This window comes from Clupea harengus, chromosome 26 (assembly GCF_900700415.2).
Source record: "Clupea harengus chromosome 26, Ch_v2.0.2, whole genome shotgun sequence".
Classification (NCBI taxonomy): domain Eukaryota; kingdom Metazoa; phylum Chordata; class Actinopteri; order Clupeiformes; family Clupeidae; genus Clupea; species Clupea harengus.
The window spans coordinates 7,941,759-7,964,790 of NC_045177.1; the positions used below are offsets into that span (position 1 = coordinate 7,941,759).

At 43.6% G+C, this 23,032-nt stretch overlaps 1 protein-coding gene across 1 annotated transcript; it reads left to right on the forward strand.

The window, feature by feature from the left end:
* The first annotated feature begins 13,636 nt into the window (after positions 1-13,636).
* On the forward strand, positions 13,637-15,628 carry LOC116219888 (type-2 ice-structuring protein-like). Its single transcript, XM_031564003.2, has 6 exons — positions 13,637-13,768; positions 13,884-13,974; positions 14,581-14,660; positions 14,765-14,890; positions 14,995-15,103; positions 15,447-15,628. The coding sequence occupies exons 2-6, from the start codon at positions 13,917-13,919 to the stop codon at positions 15,515-15,517; spliced, it is 444 nt and encodes a 147-aa protein (XP_031419863.1). The 5' UTR covers positions 13,637-13,768; positions 13,884-13,916; the 3' UTR covers positions 15,518-15,628.
* Positions 15,629-23,032: the final 7,404 nt, after the last annotated feature.

Below are 23,032 nucleotides of genomic sequence, written 5' to 3' on the forward strand. Positions count from 1 at the left end.
CATCATAAAGGAGTTATGCTTAGGGCACCAAAATGGCTAGCAGCGGCATTGATTAAAACCGTTCAGAAAGCTCTGTTTGCCTCTCATTACAAAGAGTGCTAGAGACCTGTGGAATCGCGTTAGCATCAGGAGAAAGTTGATACAGAGGTGATATTTGTCACTCGTACTGCTTTATCATTCCCTTTTTCTGCACTACCTGACCTGATCAGATCACTGAGAACTGCCGTTCTACCGTCCCTCTTATGCTACTATTGAATCTATATAACTGTAAATTCGATCTTAGTTTATTTAGCAAATGATTTATGGCATTTATGTTTTCATTATAAAGGAGGTTTACGCCCCTCAAGCTATGTTGGCAACCCATTCTTGCCCAAAGGTAGTCATGTCACATGCCATACAACGTTACACTGAAAAAAAGATCTGAAATGAGAAAAGATAATACCATTTTCCCCCAAACATTTGGGCAAGGAGTAATTTTTTTTTCTCAAAGGTATTTTACATCGAAGGCTATTTTATCGCGTTGTAAGGGACTTAAAAGAGGGCTGAATACTGAATAGTCATTTTCAGAATGTTGCAGGTAGCCTATTCTGCCTTGTCCTTAATAAAGTTGACCCCCTTGATATATTTCCATGTAATTTGGTACACCCAGTGTCCCCTTTTAACATATCCAATAGTTGTTGAGACATTTAACTCAAAACCATAAATGTGAACCTCATGGTAAAATTTATTTTGATTTCACGTTGAACATATGGTAGGCTACTTCACACAGATGTGCATCATATCAATCACTCACTAAAACGTTTTAACTTTAAAAGCTTACGTTTCATGCAGGAGGAACTTTTCCAGGAAGGTTTCTAGGCGTGAATCCTGCCAATCAACATGAACAAGGCATGGATTGTCATGGTCAACATTGAGACTAAATTGTGCAAACTAAAATGTATTTGCTGTATTCATTCTCTGCTGCTTGAGGCTCTGCTACTTTCTGATCAAGAGGACAACCTTCTCTCTAAAATTGGCAGGTGAACTGGAATTTGATTAGACTCTGAACGCTCTGTGGAGGTTCTGATGAGGTAACAATGTCACACTTTGGTTTTATATCATGAGCACCCAAACAGCAAATTAAATCAATTAAATCATCATCAAGTCAAAATTTCCATTTTAGATAGATAGCTAGATAGATAGATAGATAGATAAATACTTTTTTAATCCCGTGGGGAAATTCTGGTGTCTTGCAGCTCTCTCATATTTACAATAATTACAAACAATATGTACAGACAATACGATACAATACAAACAAACAATACAATACAGTTATGTACAGTGTAGGATGTAGAATGTATAGTGCAAAACAGTGTAGTCATATAGTTATAGTTTTATGGCAGCTGGGACAAAGGACCTCCTATGTCGCTCAGTCTGTGAACGTAGCGTGTTGAGCCGCCCGCTACGGAGGCTGCTGGACTGTCCTGCCAGGACATGGTGGAAGGGGTGGTTAACATTGCCCATGATGGCCAAGAGCTTGCCCCGCATCCGTCTCTCCACCACAGTCCCAAGTGGGTCCAGATTCTGCCCCACCACTGTGCCCGCCTTTCTGACCAGCCTGTCCAGCCGCCCAGTGTCCCTCTTAGACATGTTGCCTCCCCAGCAGACTGCAGCATAGAAGAGCACACTCGCCATAACTGATTGATAGAACATGAGCAGCATCTCCTTGCATACATCAAAGGACCTGAGTTTCCTCAGGAAGAACAACCTGCTCTGTCCCTTTTTGTATAGTGCACCTGCGTTAGCCGACCAGTTCAGCTTGTCGTCCAGATGCACCCCCAGGAACTTGTAGGTCTGCACCACCGCGATGTCCTTGCCCTGGATGTTAATAGGCTGCAGATGTGGCTTAGACCTACGGTAGTCAATGACCAACTCCTTGGTCTTGCTGGTGTTCAGAAGAAGGCCGTTCCTCTCGCTCCAGTCGCCGAAGGCTCTTATCAGGTCCCTGTACTCCCCCTCCAGCTCCTCCCTCACACACGCCACTATAGCCGTGTCGACAGAATATTTCTGGACGTAACAGGACTCAGAATTGTAGATGAAGTCTGACGTGTAGAGGGTGAACAGGAACGGAGCCAGCACAGTCCCCTGCGGAGCCCCAGTGCTGCTCACAACTATGTCAGAGGCACAGCTCCCCAGTCTGACAAACTGCGGCCGTCCTGTCAGGTAGTCCGTAATCCAGGATGTAAAGAAGGGATCCACCCCCATCCTTTCGAGCTTCTCTCTAAGTAAGAGAGGCTGAATGGTGTTAAAAGCGCGAGACATGGTGTTTTCCACAGAACCGGGACCCTCCCTGACTGTAGGCTCAGGTTGAAGAGCTATTGAAGGGGCCTCGGCAAGTTGGTCAGCACAGACCTTCAGCAGCCTCGGGCACACTTCATCCGGGCCGGCCGCCTTTCCCGCGTTCAATTTTTCCAGCTCCACATTTACCTCGTCAGCTGTGAGGCACAGAGGGAGACTTGGTGGGGGAGGGGGGGGCTCAGACGTGATGTTAGGGCTATACCTGTGAGGAGGAGCTGGTGAAGGGGGTCAGGCTGTTGCTTGAGGAGAGGTGGGGGGGGGGGGGGGGGGAGGACTGATGATGATGAGGCCGCTGAGTCAAACCTGTTGTAGAAGTAGTTGAACTCATTGGCCTTGGTCACATCAGGGGCTGTCACCAGACTTCCCTTCTGCTTGTAGCCAGTGATGGTCTTCATTCCCCTCCACACCTCTCTGGTATTGTTGTGCTGCAGCTTCCTTTCCACCTTCTTTTCATAATCATCCTTGGCCTGCTTCAGGCTCCTCTTCAGCTCCCGTTGTACGAGCCTGCGCTTCTCCCTGTCACCCTCTCTGTATGCTGCCTTTTTCTTATTCAGGAGCCTCTTGACGTCACAGGTGATCCAGGGTTTATTGTTTTTGTTTATTGTGCAGCGCACAGTCCTCGCTGGTACAATCTTGTCCCTGCAGAATGTCATGTAGCCAGTGTAGCATTCAACCCTCCTGTCGATTTCCGTGACTCCCCTATTTCCCTCTGTGTCTTCTAAGTACATTCCAGTCTGTGCATTCATTGCAGGCCCGCAGAGCTTCTTTGGCCTCTGGTGTCCACTTCCTGAATGTCCGGGTGGTGACAGGCTGCCTCACAACACAGGGTTTATAGGAGGGCTGGAGGAGGACCAGGTTGTGATCTGATCTGCCAAGTGGTGGGAGAACTGTAGCGGTGTATGCCTCCTTTACATTTGCATACAGTAGATCAAGGGTCTTATTTTCCCTGGTGGGACAGTTTACATACTGCACAAAGCCAGTTAGATGGGAGGAGAGACTGACGTGGGTAAAGTCTCCAGAGATCACAATGGCTGCATCAGGGTGCTGGGTCTGTACTCTCGCGACAGTCTCGTGGATGACGTCACACACCACTGCCGGCACAGCCTGTGGCTGGATGTAAACAACAATGGCGGCCATGTGTGAGAATTCCCTCGGAACATAGTACGGTCTGAGCCCAACTACCAAGAGTTCAACGAGAAAATCCTCTCCTTCACAGTGATGTGACCTGGGTTACACCACCGATTGTTCACATACAGAATCAGTCCTCCACCTTTGTTTTTGCCGCACGTTCTGGCGTCTTTGTCTACTCGCACCGTAGTGAAGCCGGCTATTTCCACACAGGAGTCGGCAATGTCGTCGTTCAACCAGCTCTCAGAAAAGCACATCAGATTGCACTCATGGTACGCTGGCTGATTCCTCACGAGTGCCTCCAGCTCGTTGCACTTGTTTGATAGGGAGTTGACATTTCCCTATCACTATCAAAGGCAAGGGCGGCTTGTATCTCATCCTCTGTGTTGTTAGCTTAGCCTTCCGCTTAGCTCCGGCTCTGCACCCGCGGAGTGGCTTTCGAAGCTCCGTTGGGATAGGGTGTTTTATTCCCAGTTTAGCAGTCCCTTGTAGTGCCACAAGGGCATGCCTAGTGTATACAACTCTGTCTGAATTTGTAGTCATCATCAATGTAGTCATAAATCCAACATAAAGCTGCTTAAACAGACTGCCACTTGCTGCGCCATGGCAACCGATTCAGTTATCGAATCAAATCAAATCAAATAATGCCGGTAGTGTCCGCTGCTCCGGCTGGTCTCAAAAAACACTTCCAGCTGGCCAAGTAAGACCATGAAAAAACTATTCACTTGCAGGTAGATCAGTACACTATCCCAATACAAACAAACTCATCACAGTAGAAAATAATTAAAGTCAAGAAAAAGTCGAGAAAACAGTAGAAAAACTAAGAGCTGCTAAGACAGCTGCCACTCACAGCGGGGACACGTCACAATCAATTTAATGCGACCCAGTGAGAAACATACTCTGAGACCACTCTATTGTGTCACATTTTTTTAAGGTAGCAAACAGGCAAAATGTCATAGTAATGTAAGACATGTAGCAAAACACTCAAAACAGCCTTAAACTCAAAAGCAGGCCACTGTCTCTAGCAATGGATATATGTCGTCACCGGGACCTTAATGTTTCCCCTTGGTTCAGACCCCTCTGAGACACACAACACCAAACATGAATGAAGTTTAACAGTTTTATTGTAGAGGGCCGGCAGCCACACACACACTTAGAAGCACACAGTCCCTGGGCAAAATATAGTACATAGTTTAGGCCCAGCCTATCCTATGTAACCCACCCCAATCCACAGGATAAAGAGGCTAACTAATAGCCACAGTCAGGCACCACAAAGGGGGAAGGAGGAGTACAACTTAATTGCAGAGAGGCCGCTTAGCAATAAGACATGCAATACATTAGAAACAAACTCCCCACAGCAAAGCCCCCAATATCATTCCCAGCTAGGCAAAACACTGGTGTTACAATTCACACGTGAAATACACTCATAAGCAATGTCCGTGCACAGATGGCTCACACACACCCACAGCAAGCTACACCACTGTTACAGTTCGCTCCCACGCTACACTAAACAGCCCCTCGTCACGTTAGGCTGCACTTACCTTCCCAGCAAGTGCAAACCAATAAGAGGGGCTCACCCAGTTCATGCCTGCCCCGCTAAGCGGGTGCGCTGCCGGTGATGAAGGAAAACACTTTTGGTCGGCGGCATCCCCCACGCCGACCAAAACACAGAAAAACACCCAAACCCCACGAGCTCAATAAGTCCAGGAGCAAGCAAAACAGCGGTTCATCGTTGCAGGATGAAGGAGGGAAGATCACGCCACCGTCGCACTTCCACACACCCTGGCTGGTGACAGTCTGCGTCTCTCTCTCGCACTCTTCCTCCCGATGCCGCTTCTGCTTCTCCTCTGACGGTAGCTCTGGACAGAAAGCACACACTCACAAACCGGCAGGCTAGAAGCTGACTCATTCACACAGAGTATCCACTCGAATTAGTACAAGCACTTCCCTTTAGCTGGCATGCTAACATGCTTCTCTCCCCACACGCCGGCTGGCTGGCGATTGTTGTTGTCCGGTGTGTCGCTGCTGGATCGCGTCATCACTCCAGCGTCACCTGGGAAATCGCTCCCGTTCCTTTCAGTTACCCTGTATAAAAGGGATTCCTCCGTCCAGTGTCCAATCATATAATCAACACTTCGTGGCCATTAGTCCATCAGTTCATTAGTCCACAATTATTGCCACAACGTTCTCCCCCTGCACACTGGTTACAGCACAACACACAATTATACAACCGCATGATTACACACATCAATAAACAATGATAATTTCCCAGACTGAAATGTGACATATACAATTTTAAATTCCTGTGTAAAAAGTTAAACAATGTTATAAGGAATCACCAGATATTATCATTATTATTTAACCACTACTAATTTGTAGTGCTGTCAAACGATTAAAATATTTAATCGCGATTAATCGCATTTATGTCATAGTTAACTCAAAATGAATCGCGATTAATCGCAAATTTGTATCTATTCTAAATGTCCCTTTGTTTATTTATTTTTTCCATCATTTTATTTTTACTTTAATGCCCTTATCAACATGGAAAAGTTGATTGGCTTGCTTTATGCAAATGTTTTATTTTATTGAAAACCAATATTGCCAAACAGGGCGGTACAAAATCAAATTATAAAGTGCACATTTCAGGTAAACAAGGACTCAGCCTATTGTGCAGTTAAACCATGGCTTAATATTTTCTTTTTTTCAAGTTTGCTGGGAACATAGCAGTCAGGCCTCTTATTTCAGAAACATTGAACCGTAACAGTTAGGTTACCAATAAAAGGTAAGCCTACTACTTCTTTGCTTTCAGCCAGCTGCCTGTTGACATTTTCAGACAACAGTGAAGCTCGCTTCTTTTGCACAACACAACTTTTAAAAGTAAACTTTCCATTCAGAAGCTTTTTATCATCCATTTCGCCGTATCGCGCTCACCATTCACTCAAACTGTAACGTTAGCCTACTACACAGTTTGCTAGGCCAAAAAGAATGTAAATCTAAAAAATAAATAAATAAAAAATTTGCGTTAATCTCTCAATAAAAAAATTAACGGCGTTAAAATGGGTTTGCGTTAACGCCGTTAATAACGCGTTAAACTGACAGCACTACTAATTTGCAATATGATCAGGTTCAGATATAATGCTATAAATACCTAGGTATCTGGCTAGATGATAGGCTGTCATTTAAATCTCATGTTCTTGACCTAGCTAAGAAGGTTACAATTAAACTGGGCTCTCTTTATAGAATTAGATGTTGTTTTACTTTTGAAAACCGAATGGCAATAGTGCAATCAACAATTTTGTCAGTTCTTGACTATGGTGACATTGTTTACATGTATGCTGCACACTCTGCCTTAAAACTCCTGGACTCTGTATACCATAGTGCTATTCGCTTTGTCACAGGAGACTCTTTCAGGACCCACCATTGTAATTTATACAAGAATGTTGGTTGGTCCCCTCTAGCAGTCAGGAGGGAAAAACACTGTCTTTTATTTGTTTATAAAGCCTTAGTGGGATCTGTCATAACACACGGTCACAGAGCCTCATCTCCCTTGAAATCCCCCTTATCAAAACTAATATACCGTAAATCCTCAAATAAAGACCGGGATTCAATTAGAGGCCGGGCTTCAGATAGTAGCCGGGGGCGTGGTCGATACGGACAAATAAAGACCGGGCCCCGAATACAAGCCGGGGGTAAAAAAAGGTACCGGTAGCCTATTTGACTGTAGCCTACCAGCACCAGTCCATCAGCACAAAGCAGACATCACAATTTAATTGAATGCATTTCATAAATACATGTTCTCCTCATGTTTAATGTTGGCTAATTTCATGGCTGTTTGCAATAAATGTTTCAGCCTACAAGGCGAAATTGTTATTATACAGTTACTTGCCTAAACGATAGAAGACATTCCTCCAAAATACCTCTTTACTGATTTTTTTTGCCGTTTCGTGATTTCCGGTGAGAATTTTTTTTCTTCAGGCTAATAGAACTTTAACGTTCCAGGTGTTACGTTGTCCATTACTTGCTGACTTCAAGTTACAATGACTTTCCGCTATGTTAAATGATTCTTGCGGAATGATATGAAAGATGTGAATTAGAAGCACAAAACCCGCTGCCAATGACAGCGGTCATTCACTTTTCGCAGTGGTAAGAAATTACAGACCTGCTAACGTTGGGGTGCCCCATTCAAATCAACGAAAATTTTTGGAACATTCTGAAGAGCCGTATAATAAGTAAGAAATAAAGGCCTGCCCCTAATACAAGCCTGCCCCAAATACAGGCCGGTGCGCTGTGCAGCCTAAGTAAATAAAAGCCCCGGCCACAATTTGAGGATTTACGGTAGGTAAAATAGCTTCCCATAAATGAAACACTGTTTGAGAGAGACTTGAAACTAACCCAGTATTTGTCTTTCAACCAATTTAAGAGCCCTTTAGATGCTAAGGATGTGCCTCAGTGCTGTTGTTTTAAAAAAAAAAAAAAATTGTTTTAAATATTATTATTTTTTTTTTTACTTTATGGTATGGTACTTTATGGGTTACCATGGAGACGGCGCAGCGGATGGCAGCCTCGGTGTTACGCTCTCTTGTACTTTTTCTGTTTTGTTTATTTGTGCGGTCTTCAGTACTCCCTTTCCTGCCACTTTAACCAGGGAAGAACTACTGTATGCTCATGAGTCACTATACAAAAAAAATTTCCGGTGTTTACACACTTAGAAACTTTTTTTTAAAGATATTTTGGCCGGAGGAGCACTGTGTCAGTGGCAGCAGTGGTGCCCGTTTCAGTTTGTTGCCATGGAGATGACAACAAATGCGGTCTTCAGCACTCCCTTTCCTATCACTTTCAGCAGGGAAGACCTACTGAATATCCGACAGTCCACTCCACAAACTTTTTCACCGGTCTTTACACACCCAGAATCCTTTTTAGAGGTTTTGGTCGGAGGGGCAGCAGCTCTCTGTGGAGCTTGGAGGAGACGCAGGCGAGGGAAGCGCGCTGGAGCGCTGGTTAAACTGCGAGAGCGGGGGTTCCGAACACCGCTTCCATCATTACATCTGGCGAATGTCCGCTCTCTGCCCAACAAAATGGATGAACTGCTGCTCTTAAACAGGATAAATAAGGATTTTTCAGGATCTGCTGCCCTGTGTTTTACTGAAACCTGGCTTGGTGAGTCCACCCCTGACAGCATTCTACACCTGCCGGGCTTCCAACTTCACCGTGCAGACCGTGTAAAGGAGTTAACGGGGAAAATTAGGGGAGGCGGAATCTGCTTCTACATAAACGAAGGTTGGTGCACAGATGTCACAGTATTAAGGATAACATGCACTCCACACCTAGAGTCTATTTCCATCAACTGCAGACCGTTTTATTCACCGCGGGAGTTTTCCTCCTTCATTCTGGTCGGTGTCTACATACCACCTCAGGCCTGCGTTAGCGAGGCGCTACAGCAACTGACTGATCAGATAACCAGCATGGAGAGAAAATATCCAGACGCCCTTCTCATTATACTTGGGGATTTTAACAAAGCAAACCTCAGCAACGAACTGCCAAACTTCAGGCAGCAGATTAAGTGTCCCACCAGAGACAAAAACACACTGGACCACTGCTACACAGTTTTAAAGGACACATATCACTCTGTTCCCCGTGCAGCTTTGGGTCTCTCTGATCACTGCCTGATCCATCTGCTCCCAACCTACAGGCAGACATTTAAATCTGCAAAGCCTGTAGTCAAGACAGTGAGGAAATGGACCAACGAGTCAAAACTGGAGCTTCAGGCCTGCTTTGACTGCACTGACTGGAGTGTTTTTGAGGCTACATCTACAGACCTGGACGAACTTACTGACACTGTGACATCTTACATCAGCTTTTGTGAGGACATGTGTGTACCCACCAAAACTTTCCGCACCTTCAGTAATAATAAACCTTGGTTTACGGCAAAGCTCAGACAGCTTCGTAAGGCCAAAGAGGAGGCCTACAGGAGTGGGGACAGGATCCTATACAACCAGGCCAGGAACACACTGACAAAGGAGATCAGAGTAGCAAAGAGGAGCTACTCTGAAAAGCTTAAAAACAGGTTCTTATCCAATGATCCTGCGTCAGTGTGGAGAGGCCTGCAGGACATCACCAACTACAGGAAACCGTCCCCCCATACTGCAGAGAACCCTCAACTAGCAGACGATCTTAATGAGTTTTACTGCAGGTTTGATCACCCCACATCCACACCCCGCTCCAACTCAGACTTCACCCAACAAACTGCACCCCCTGCAATCACCTCCCCTCTCCCTCCTAACTCCCCCCCGGCACTGACGGTCTGTGAAGAAGATGTGTGTCAGCTCTTTCAGAAACAGAAGATCAGGAAGGCTCCAGGCCCAGACGGTGTGTCACCCTCCTGTCTGAAAGTCTGTGCTGACCAGCTGGCCCCCATCTTCACACGGATCTTCAACAGATCTCTGGAGCTGTGTGAAGTCCCCTCCTGCTTCAAGCGCTCCACCATCATCCCGGTTCCCAAGAAACCCTCCATCACCGGACTAAATGACTACAGGCCCGTCGCCCTGACGTCTGTGGTCATGAAGTCCTTTGAGAGACTGGTGTTGTCCCACCTGAAGGTCATCACTGGCCCCCTGCTGGACCCTCTGCAGTTTGCCTACAAGGCTAATAGGTCAGTGGAAGATGCAGTAAACATGGGACTGCACTACATCCTGCAACACCTCGACTCCCCAGGGACGTATGCAAGGATGCTGTTTGTGGACTTCAGCTCGGCGTTCAACACCATCATGCCAGAAGTCCTCCTCACCAAACTCACCCAGCTCACTGTGCCCGCCACCACCTGTCAGTGGATTACGAACTTCCTGACAGATAGGAAGCAGCAGGTGAGGCTGGGTGAAATTACATCCAGCACCCGGACAGTCAGCACTGGTGCCCCCCAGGGATGTGTGCTCTCCCCACTGCTCTTTTCTCTGTACACAAACTCCTCAGGAGACCCGTCTGTTCAGCTCCTGAAATTTGCAGACGACACAACAATCATCGGCCTCATCCGAGATGGAGATGAGTCTGCATACAGGAAGGAAGTTGAACATCTGGCCCTGTGGTGCAGTCGCTACAACCTGGAGTTGAACTCGCTCCAAACTGTGGAGATGATAGTGGACTTAACAACAAACAAAAAAACAAGGCTGACTGCAGTCAGTTTTTATTGCACGAACAACTCACAGCAACACACACGTGTTATATATATGGAGGCGACCAGGACACACTACACACACACACGCACACGCAGGCCTGAGGTCGCCGTGAATTCTTGCTCTGCTTTTTTCCCATCCCGGGACGTCCTTCCTCCAGGACCCCCCAGGAGCAGTGGGCAGCTTCTCAGCGCCCGGGGACCAAGTGAACCGTCCGTCTCGGTCAGGGACGGACAGGATTGTTCTGTTCTGACTTCAGGAGGAGCCCCCCATCACTGCCCCCCCTCACCATACTGAACAGCACTGTGTCTGCTGTGGAATCCTTCAGGTTTCTGGGTTCCACAATCTCCCAGAACCTGAAGTGGGAGCCAAACATCAATACAGTCCTCAAAAAGGCCCAGCAGATGATGTACTTCCTGCGCCAGCTCAGGAAGTACAACCTGCTCAGGAGCTGCTGATCCAGTTTTACACTGCAGTCATTGAGTCTGTTCTCTGCTCATCTATCACTGTCTGGTTTGGTTCGGCCACTAAACTAGACAGGAACAGATTACAACGGACAGTCAGGTCTGCAGAAAGGATTATTGGTGCTGACCTGCCCACCATCCAGGACCTGTACACATCCAGAGCCAGGAAACGGGCAGGGATAATCATTGCAGACCCCTCACACCCTGGACATAATCTGTTCCAGCTCCTCCCCTCTGGCAGGCGCTACAGAACTATGTACACAAAAACCACCAGACACAGGAACAGTTTTTTCCCCCTTGCCGTCACTCTAGTGAACAGTTGACAGATTATTGTATTTTATTATTATATTATATATTATATTTATTTATTATCCTAAACTGTGGCATGCATATTTTTTCAGTTTAAGTACATCGAGAGCAATTAAACCCAGGAAAAATTCCTTGTATGTGGAAATGTACTTGGCCAATAAAGATGATTCTGATTCTGATTCTGATTCTGACTTCATGTAATTTTTTTTATACTTAATTTCTGAGTTGTATAATGTGTTTTGTTTATTTATTTTGTCTGTTTTGTTTTGTTATGGTTGGTTTATTTATTGTTCATCTGTATTATGTACCCTCAATCAGGGCATTGCTGCAAAAGAGCCCTGTGTTCAGTCAATTCTCCCTGAATAAATAATGATGATGATGATGATGATGTATGTGTTTCAATCATATAATCATTCATTATTATAGTCTCTGTAAATAGCCTTTCCTGTTGATGTTCAGGTAAAAGCTGCCAGGGAATTTACTCCTAATATTTACCCACGGTGTGCAATGTGGTGCCCAGGTCAACTGGTATTTGATTAGACTCTGAACGCTCTGTGGAGGTTCTGATGAGGTAACAGTGTCACACTTTGGTTTTATATCATGAGCACCCAAACAGCAAATTAAATTCCATTTTGCTTTGATTATTTCATTTGAATACTGCAGCCCTGAACTTCTATTGCTACTCTGCTGGTTGTATTAAAAGGCAGAAATAAGAAGAGGAAGTAGAAAGCAGGTCTTGTCATGTTAGACCATCAAGTTAACATACAAATTAACAGGTTTGTTGGAGCCATTCACTCTGGTTCAGTCTCTCCTCACTTCATCTCATGAATCCAATTACTGTAAATCGGTTCAACGTTCATAAACTTGCCTTTTTTTATCGTTCTCTGTGTGGCTCATCTCCACTTCCAACCGTACATCTCACCACCAGAGGCCTTAAACTGCCCGCATGCTCCTTCTTAAGTGCTTGTCCGATGGTCAGAGAGCTTCGGGAACCTCCTCCCCCGACACTGGTCCGACATCGGATTACAATTTCTGTAACGTTCTGAAACCGACAATCCAGTTCCACATACTTTACAAACAGAACAATTAGAAAAACTTTTGATTTTTATTTCTGATCGAGCATAACCCAACCCTTAAGGGGCTGATCATAAACTGCAGCATCCCTGGTTCATATTCAACCCTTTCCTCATTTCCTGTCATCTCTTCACTGTCCTAGTCCTTTTCGAGTGAAATCCCACCCATAGTCATAGCCTGGGAAGGCTTCCTGCAACATGCTCTGAAGGATCTGCTCCAGCCTCAGTCACGCAATCCACAGAAACTGAGTCTGCACCAAAAATGACCACAACAAATCATGTGCACCTCATATTCATGTGCGGTAAAGTTTCTACCAGTTGAACTGCAACTGGAATCCTGTGGCCACAGGGTTCCAGGAGAGTCGTTCAAATATTTCAAATATTTTTTTGCTCATGTTTAGATAAAATGTTATTCCAACCTAATTCAGACCTCATTCAGCCTAAAGTCACTCCGACCCATTTGGGTGAATATTTCCAGCCCTCTTCTGCTCCTAGATGGATTTCCACAACATTTAAGCCCAGAGGATAATCACTTTGAGGATTCCCTGACTTTTCCTCATGCTTGTGGTTTTGAGTGAAATGTCAGATGTCAGAACTATTAGATGGATTGTCATGACATTTTGTACATTTACGCACCCCCCAGGATGATAATTAATAACTTTGGTGATCCCTTAACCTTTCATCTAGCGCAATCATCAAGTAAAAATGTCCATTTTGATGTGACCCAGTAAGATGCATACTCTGTGACCACTCTATTGTGTCACATTTTTTAAGGTAGCAAACCTTCATAGTAATGTAAGACATGTAGCAAAACACTCAAAACAGCCTTAAACTCAAAAGCAGGCCGCTGTCTCTAGCAATGGATATACAATTTGAAAATTCCTATGTAAAAAGTTAAACAATGTTATAAGGAATCACCAGATATTATCATTATTATTTAACCACTACTGATTTGCAATATGATCAGGTTCAGAAATAATTTATGTGTTTCAATCATATAATCATGAATCATTATAGACTCTGTAAATTGCCTTTTGCCGTTAATGCTTGGATAAAAGCTTCCAGAAATGTACTCCTAGCAAATGTTTACCCACGGTGTGCAATGTGGTGCCCTTTGATGTGTTGACACGATTCAAACTGATAACAGTGTCCACAACAAAAACCAATGAATGTTATTGAATGAATACTAATATTGTGAAATTTAAGTAACTGTATATAAAAGCTGGTCTTTCTCTCGTCCAGCAGTACCAGGCAACTTGTGCAGACAGAAGAGAAGATATTTTTCCAGCAGGTTTGCTCTCAGCCTCTTTTTTCTCATCGTCTTGTGTTCTTCATCCTGTGGAGCACCACAGTCACCATGTCTCCCCTGCACTGATTATTTCTCACTCTGTATTTTCTTGTTGAAGGTTATCAAGGTTAAAGTCATCTCCACTACCAGGATGCTGGCTGTGTCTCTACTTGTTTGTGCCATGGTGGCTCTGACTAGGGCTGCTGACGGTGAGTACATTTTTTTTGTGTAGTTGTAAGCAAGTTCATTCAAACACTGAAACAATATATTGTACATATTATTAAATGCACGAATACATAATGTGCTGACAAACATGTAATTTAACAAAAAACAAGGTAATCAATTCTGCATTACAAAGACAAAACACACTAAACTAGAAATGTGTTCAAAATTGAGTTAAGATTTGAATATGACTTTTTTGCCTCTGTTTTACAATATAAAAATATATTATGCCATATAATTCTATAATTTCAGTGGAAATAGCATGTAAAATAGTCAAAGAGAGAGACAGACAACTTGTCAGCTAAAGCAGGAGTGATCAACTCATTCATTTGTATCATTCAGTTGGCAGTACTATCTTCATGCTTTGTGTAGTTGTAAGCAAGAACTTCATGCACATTTAATTCCAATGAAAATACGATGTGCTTTACAGAAAAGCAAAACACAACAAAACAATCCTGTACACATTCAAATAGGCACAACAAATGTGATTAATTTTGATTCACACCTCTTTCAGTTAAACAAATGAAAGGATTAAACACTCTTGTTCTTCCTGCGATCAGACATGTTACCCATTCTTCTCTGTTTGTCCTCAGAATGTCCCACTGATTGGAAGATGTTCAATGGTCGCTGTTTCCTTTTTAATCCATTACAATTGCATTGGGCAGACGCTCAGGTAATCACAATGGATTCAGATTGTTTTGAAACTGTTCTGGTGGTATTGACTTGCATGCTCGGTTATTTGACATCTTCGTCTGACACGGCACATCTCCACTGTAGGAAAGCTGTATGAAGGAGGGGGCAAACCTTGCATCCATACACAGCCTTGAAGAGTCTACGTTTGTTAAGGAGCTGACAAGTGCAGACTTAATCCCATCATGGATTGGAGGCACAGATTGCCAAGTGGTAATATTTCACTACACAAGGTTTTGATGGTACTGATAGAATGAGAATGATTTATATTATACACTATTTTATTATACATATACTCTTTCTTTTCTGTTTTTTAGTCAACCCGTTGGTTTTGGATGGATAGCACAAGTATGGATTATGCTGACTGGTGCGCTGCACAGCCTGATACTACCTTAACTGAGTGCTGCATACAGATGAATGTTGGAAGTAAGTCACAACTCATTATTTTGCTTAAGAGCATACTATTAAATGACTGAAGGCAGTAGTGTTGTTTCTGTACATTTTATATTTTTCAAGTTAATGGCATTTTTGTCAGTTAAAATCAGAAGTAAATAATACACATGGCTTTGTTTACGGTACAATCGAATTGTCTTGAGGTTGATCTTGAGATCAATACTTTCTGCATTTCACATTTGAATCGCTTTGGTTCCTCAGTTCATACGTAGCTTTTGTCCTTTGTCTTTGTCTGTGAGTAGTGATGTGAGTGTGGCCTCGTTCAGGTTTTGGTTGGTGTAGAATTGCCTGACTTCTGTGTTTTTGATGTTTACAGTTGGAAAATGCTGGAATGACACACCTTGTACCCATCTTCATTCATCAATCTGCGCCAAGCCACTGAAATGATTCCTGAGCTGACCCAGAGGCATCCACCACCGTCAATCACGTGATTGTGTGCGTGTTTGCATACTCTTCTGTGTTTTTCATGTATCAAGTCAAATAAAAGGCTGAAACAAACTGGGCTGTGAGTCTGTCGGAAGTCTACTGTTCATCTACCTTCCTTCGAGTGCACACTCTGCATTACGGCAACATGTATGTAAAAAAATTAGATACACCATTATTGATACATCATCCAAATGTGATGTGACTTTTCTGTTCCTACATGTCAGAGACATATTACTTATGTAATGTAGATTTAACTACAAAGTCAAATAACATTGCTTGTTAGGTCCGTGCATGAAGTATAACTCCTATTCTGATGTTCACGTTGTATAATGAAAAATGCCACTTGATGGGGTATTGTACAATGTGCAATAACTGTGTAATGTCAGTCCTGAACAAGAAACTGAATTAAGGGAAAGGATAAAAAGGCTTAACTGAAGGACATCAGAATGCTGGAATAGGCTATGACTTGTTCACTGTTTTAAAGAGAACATGTAAGCAGAAGTTACTGTGCTTCTAGGAAAGAGTTTGTAGATAAAATCTTGAGGTTTTCAAGCCATTTTGAGAAGTGACAGTCAGATGGCCACGTCCATGAGAATGACGTACAACGATAGTTTACATATAACAGAATAACAAAATAAGCGATGGGAACAGCCTAGACCTACTGTTGCATCTGAATTGCATACCATGCAATGTCACAATCAGCCATTCGACAAGGATACGACGTTCTTCAAAGGAATTTATTATAGGATCTTAAACTAGATATAGAAAGAGATTTGCCAGATAACACTCGCGCTAACATATTTAAAGGTTACCTAACACCCCCCACCTTTACCCTGTTTGGTTGACTATTCCAGCCAATTAAACCTGACCTCCCGTCTGACCCCAATCAAATCAGAAAGCTTATACTGTACTTAATACCCACCCATTTCTCCCTGGGATCAACTGGGGTAACACCCTCTTATTTGAAATCTCAACCGTCACCTTGTAAACTATGTGTGAATCTACCCCACATTTAAACCTTAAACTATTTCAATGGGTTATCTGGTAAATCCCTTTTTACTCATATACAAATATTGACCTATGTAAAAGTCTTGTTAATATCATATTAAAAAATGTATGCAAGTCTCTGACAGTGTCAAACTGGTTCAATTCCATCAATCACTAACCAACTATTGATATGAGGTTAGCTGCCAATACACATACTCTATCCGTGGTACACGGAAGTAGGATAGAGGAGGAATTGTAACGTCCACGAACGCCAAATGGCGCCGGTATTGCGGGGGAAAAGGGGCCAGTAAAGATCCAAGTTTGGGTTTGGACAACTCAGTTGAGCGACACAATGTATAGAATTAACAAGTTTTCACTGTACGCGCATAGAAACACTAGCTACCATATACATACAGAAGTGCGAGACTGGTATACATTAATTGGAATCTAGCGCGCTGTGCTGCAGTGTTCTTCACCTAGAGCAGTAGTTCTCAAACTTTTTCCCCGTCTGTTAGATAGCTATGAATGTTTTGGACATTTTGAACATTGTAGCTTTGTCTGATTGACTTGAATAGAATATTTGTAAATTAATCCACTCTAAATTTCACACTCTGCAGAAATTCACAAACCTGGTACATTCAATATCACACTTTGATAAGTATTAACACTCCGAGAAATGACAGCCAACAGCCCACTACGTCCTAGTAAACTTGCTTGCTCTTGGTCAACCGGTAAATTGTGGGGCTTCCAGTCAGCCTCCAGACCATGCAGGGGCAGCAAGCGCAGCTGTGGGGGACCCTGCTCTAGCCTGTTGGGGAAATGGAGGAGGGCAGAGCGTCTGACGCCCAGGCGCTCGCACAGCAGAGCCCCCACTACTCGTGCTCCCAATAGCAGGCTGAAGAAGTCACGTTCAGGCAGCTGGAAGAGACTACTTGGGCCTCCAGTGGTCTTCTGGGTCACCACGGTAGTCCCCGGGGTCCAGGGGCGAGGGTGCAGGAAGGTCACAAGCTCCTCTGTTTCCCAAATCACATGCATCTCAGGGACAGTGGTGGTTAGCGCTGCAATGCTGTTTTAAAGAGAACATGTAAGCAGAAGTTACTTGGCTTCTAGGAAAGAGTTTGTAGATAGAATCTTGAGGTTTTCAAGCCATTCTTAGAAGTGACAGTCAGATGGCCACGTCCATGAGAATGACGTACAACCAAAACATTGTTTTAAGAATAGTTTACATATAACAGAATAACAAAAATTCAGAACACATTTTCAAAATATGACATAACGAAATAAGACTTTCTATAGACTGTCAATGTGAGTAAGAGTGTAACATTAAGTGTGAGAGTATCACATTTCACAAGAATAGCTGACTTGTTTACTTCTACTGTAACTTGTTCACTTAGCTCGGTGGCTAACAACGTCCACTGACCCAGCCAACAAATACGTGGAGACCTACCTATGTAAAAGTCTTGTAAATATTATATAGAAGATGTATGCAAGTCTCTGACAGTGTCAAACTGTTTCAATTCCATCACTCATGGGTTCCAAAGACGTCACCTCCGAAAAGGCTGCCGCCATATTTGTGCCCGATTTGGGTGCCACTGCTTAAGTTAACTAGCCTGACGACGTCATACTCATAATTCTAGTCAGAATATGAGTCTGATACCGCTCCATTGGGCTGTGATTATGGGGCGAACCGAACCGAACCAGGAAAAAAAATGCCACTTCGCTCAATTGGATATATCTAGAACCAATCAGAGCAACGTAGTATTACCATAAGACCATGGGGCCAGCTGATACATTAAACTTTTACCGGATCCCGTAGGAAGGACGGCAAAAACATATTTTCAATCGACAAATGCCTTGATCGCGTTTCTCTGTTCCTCTTTCAAAATGAATGTGCTGTCAATGTCTTCTAAAACAGACTCGAATCTCCACATTTGAGCTCTCCAACGGCAGCCATGTTTGTTGAAAACGAATTCATCCCAAAAGCTCTTTGGTGACGTGGTTGATTACGTTACGGTTGATCATCTGTCCATCATCGTATAAAGCCCGCCCTGACAATTTGATTGGTCTATCTATCTCCTCACAGATTTTTGTTTTGTTTCTCCCCAACGGAGCGACACCAGACCGAACTTCCCGACCTAAAATTTTGTGGGCAGGGCTAAGTTCGTCTGGCATCCAGGCTATAAATTAACCAGTGTTTTGTATTTGTGCTGTTCTGTTGTTATTTGTACAGTGAAATAGCACCCTCTAGTGGTGTAAAATGCCAACTGAACTTCTGTGTTTTCGTGGTCAGAACACGATGGTTAAGTTAAACAGGCACGTTTTTTTCTGCTCCGATGTATATGCCCAGAAAGCGTTTGTCTGTAAGTGTTTTCTTGATAGCAGTTGATTAGTTATTACTTGTAAACATTGCTTCTTGTGGAGGAAATTTGTTTAAATAGTTTGCTATATGAATACGTATATGAATATGAATATGCTAATCGCTAACGTGGTCTCTGGAAATTCCCATATAAATTAGCATTGAGCTAACGTAGTTCTATCACAATTGATTGTTTTTAGAGACGAATGTCACTAATTAAGATGGTTGCTAATGTTATTAATTAAGATGTATTCTGTATGTCTGCTTAGTTTTACAGTGCTTCCTGAGTAAAGTTTTGAAAAGAACTTAAAACTTCAGCCTTTGACTTGGGGAAACTGTTAGCTATCTGCCGAGCTAATGTAGCAGGCTAGAGGGACCTAGCCACACACACAGAAACGGGGGCAGAACAGTATTGAAAGCATTTTCGTGTCAGAGGGAGCTAAACAATAAAACCGTTCAGAAACCTCCGTTTGCCTTTTGGCTCCACCATTACAAAGAGTGCTAGTAGGGCCAATGATTTTCCGTTTCAAAAAAATGCATTTTCCGTTTCAAATTTGGTGAATTCCGTTTTTTTTTTCGTTTCAGCTCATTTTGTTCACCCTGAGGTAGATTGATGGCTTAAAATGAGTGAATAATATGTGCCCTTCTTAGATTGTTGTTTGCCAGCCATCAACAGAACAGAAGACTAAACATTTTTTGTTTTAAATGCGATTGGGAAGACGAGCGCGTGAATGTGACTGAATGTGGCTTTAGCGGAGATCTGTGGGTCAACCGTTGAAAAGGGGGGCGTGGCCGGAGCAGAGATCAGCGCAGACGTGACATTTTCTCAGTGGTTTTGTTCTTTAATTAATGTTTGTTCATCGTTGCAATCGTTGTTGTGTTTATTTGAAAGAAATATAGCCTTGCAGCCCAAAATACAGGGGAATTTGGGCGATTTGTATGAACAAAATGATGTTTCCGTTTCAAAGGTGCAATTCCGTTTCAAAGTGTTCATTCCGCGAATTCCGTCCGTTTTCCGTTATCGCGGAAAATCATTGGCCCTATGCTAGAGACCTGTTGAATCGCGTTAGCATCAGGAGAAAGTTGATACAGAGGTGATATTTGTCACTCGTACTGCTTAACTGCGCTTCCTGTCCCTCTTATGCTACTATTGAATCTATATAACTGTAAATTCGATCTTCGAAATTCGAGTTTATTTAGTAAATGATTTATGGCATTTATGTTTTCATTATAAAGGAGGTTTAGGCCCCTCAAGCTATGTTGGCAACCCATTCTTGCCCAAAGGTAGTCATGTCACATGCCATACAACGTTACACTGAAAAAAAGATCTGAAATGAGAAAAGATAAAACCATTTTCCCCCAAACATTTGGGCAAGGAGTAATTTTTTTTCTCAAAGGTATTTTACATCGAAGGCTATTTTATCGTGTTGTAAGGGACTTAAAAGAGGGCTGAATACTGAATAGTCATTTTCAGAATGTTGCAGGTAGCCTATTCTGCCTTGTCCTTAATAAAGTTGACCCCCTTGATATATTTCCATGTAATTTGGTACACCCAGTGTCCCCTTTTAACATATCCAATAGTTGTTGAGACATTTAACTCAAAACCAGAAATGTGAACCTCATGGTAAAATTTATTTTGATTTCACGTTGAACATATGGTAGGCTACTTCACACAGATGTGCATCATATCAATCACTCACTAAAACGTTTTAACTTTAAAAGCTTTTACGTTTCATGCAGGAGGAACTTTTCCAGGAAGGTTTCTAGGCGTGAATCCTGCCAATCAACATGAACAAGGCATGGATTGTCATGGTCAACATTGAGACTAAATTGTGCAAACTAAAATGTATTTGCTGTATTCATTCTCTGCTGCTTGAGGCTCTGCTACTTTCTGATCAAGAGGACAACCTTCTCTCTAAAATTGGCAGGTGAACTGGAATTTGATTAGACTCTGAACGCTCTGTGGAGGTTCTGATGAGGTAACAATGTCACACTTTGGTTTTATATCATGAGCACCCAAACAGCAAATTAAATCAATTAAATCATCATCAAGTCAAAATTTCCATTTTAGATAGATAGCTAGATAGATAGATAGATAGATAAATACTTTTTTAATCCCGTGGGGAAATTCTGGTGTCTTGCAGCTCTCTCATATTTACAATAATTACAAACAATATGTACAGACAATACGATACAATACAAACAAACAATACAATACAGTTATGTACAGTGTAGGATGTAGAATGTATAGTGCAAAACAGTGTAGTCATATAGTTATAGTTTTATGGCAGCTGGGACAAAGGACCTCCTATGTCGCTCAGTCTGTGAACGTAGCGTGTTGAGCCGCCCGCTACGGAGGCTGCTGGACTGTCCTGCCAGGACATGGTGGAAGGGGTGGTTAACATTGCCCATGATGGCCAAGAGCTTGCCCCGCATCCGTCTCTCCACCACAGTCCCCAGTGGGTCCAGATTCTGCCCCACCACTGTGCCCGCCTTTCTGACCAGCCTGTCCAGCCGCCCAGTGTCCCTCTTAGACATGTTGCCTCCCCAGCAGACTGCAGCATAGAAGAGCACACTCGCCATAACTGATTGATAGAACATGAGCAGCATCTCCTTGCATACATCAAAGGACCTGAGTTTCCTCAGGAAGAACAACCCGCTCTGTCCCTTTTTGTATAGTGCACCTGCGTTAGCCGACCAGTTCAGCTTGTCGTCCAGATGCACCCCCAGGAACTTGTAGGTCTGCACCACCGCGATGTCCTTGCCCTGGATGTTAATAGGCTGCAGATGTGGCTTAGACCTACGGTAGTCAATGACCAACTCCTTGGTCTTGCTGGTGTTCAGAAGAAGGCCGTTCCTCTCGCTCCAGTCGCCGAAGGCTCTTATCAGGTCCCTGTACTCCCCCTCCAGTTCCTCCCTCACACACGCCACTATAGCCGTGTCGACAGAATATTTCTGGACGTAACAGGACTCAGAATTGTAGATGAAGTCTGACGTGTAGAGGGTGAACAGGAACGGAGCCAGCACAGTCCCCTGCGGAGCCCCAGTGCTGCTCACAACTATGTCAGAGGCACAGCTCCCCAGTCTGACAAACTGCGGCCGTCCTGTCAGGTAGTCCGTAATCCAGGATGTAAAGAAGGGATCCACCCCCATCCTTTCGAGCTTCTCTCTAAATAAGAGAGGCTGAATGGTGTTAAAAGCGCGAGACATGATGTTTTCCACAGAACCGGGACCCTCCCTGACTGTAGGCTCAGGTTGAAGAGCTATTGAAGGGGCTCGGCAAGTTGGTCAGCACAGACCTTCAGCAGCCTCGGGCACACTTCATCCGGGCCGGCCGCCTTTCCCGCGTTCAATTTTTCCAGCTCCACCTTTACCTCGTCAGCTGTGAGGCACAGGGGGAGACTTGGTGGGGGAGGGGGCTCAGACGTGATGTTAGGGCTATAGCTGTGAGGAGGAGCTGGTGAAGGGGGGCAGGCTGTTGCTTGAGGAGAGGTTTGGGGGGGGGGGACGGGAGGGCTGATGATGAAGAGGCCGCTGAGTCAAACCTGTTGTAGAAGTAGTTGAACTCATTGGCCTTGGTGATAGATGATAGGCTGTCATTTAAATATCATGTTCTTGACCTAGCTAAGAAGGTTCAAATTAAACTGGGCTCTCTTTATAGAATTAGATCTTGTTTTACTTTTGAAAACCGAATGGCAATAGTGCAATCAACAATTTTGTCAGTTCTTGACTATGGTGACATTGTTTACATGTATGCTGCACCCTCTGCCTTAAAACTCCTGGACTCTGTATACCATAGTGCTATTCGCTTTGTCACAGGAGACGCTTTCAGGACCCACCACTGTAACTTATACAAGAATGTTGGTTGGTCCCCTCTAGCAGTGAGGAGGGGAAAATACTGCTTTTTATTTGTTTATAAAGCCTTAGTGGGAAAACTGCCTAATGTCATGTCACTTTTAAAATTAAAATCCATCTGTCATAACACACGGTCACTGAGCCTCATCTCCCTTGAAATCCCCCTTATCAAAACTAATATAGGTAAAATAGCTTATAATAACACTTTTTGATAGAGACTTGAAACTAACCCAGTATTTGTCTGTCAACCAATTTAAGAGCCTTTTAGATGCTAAGGA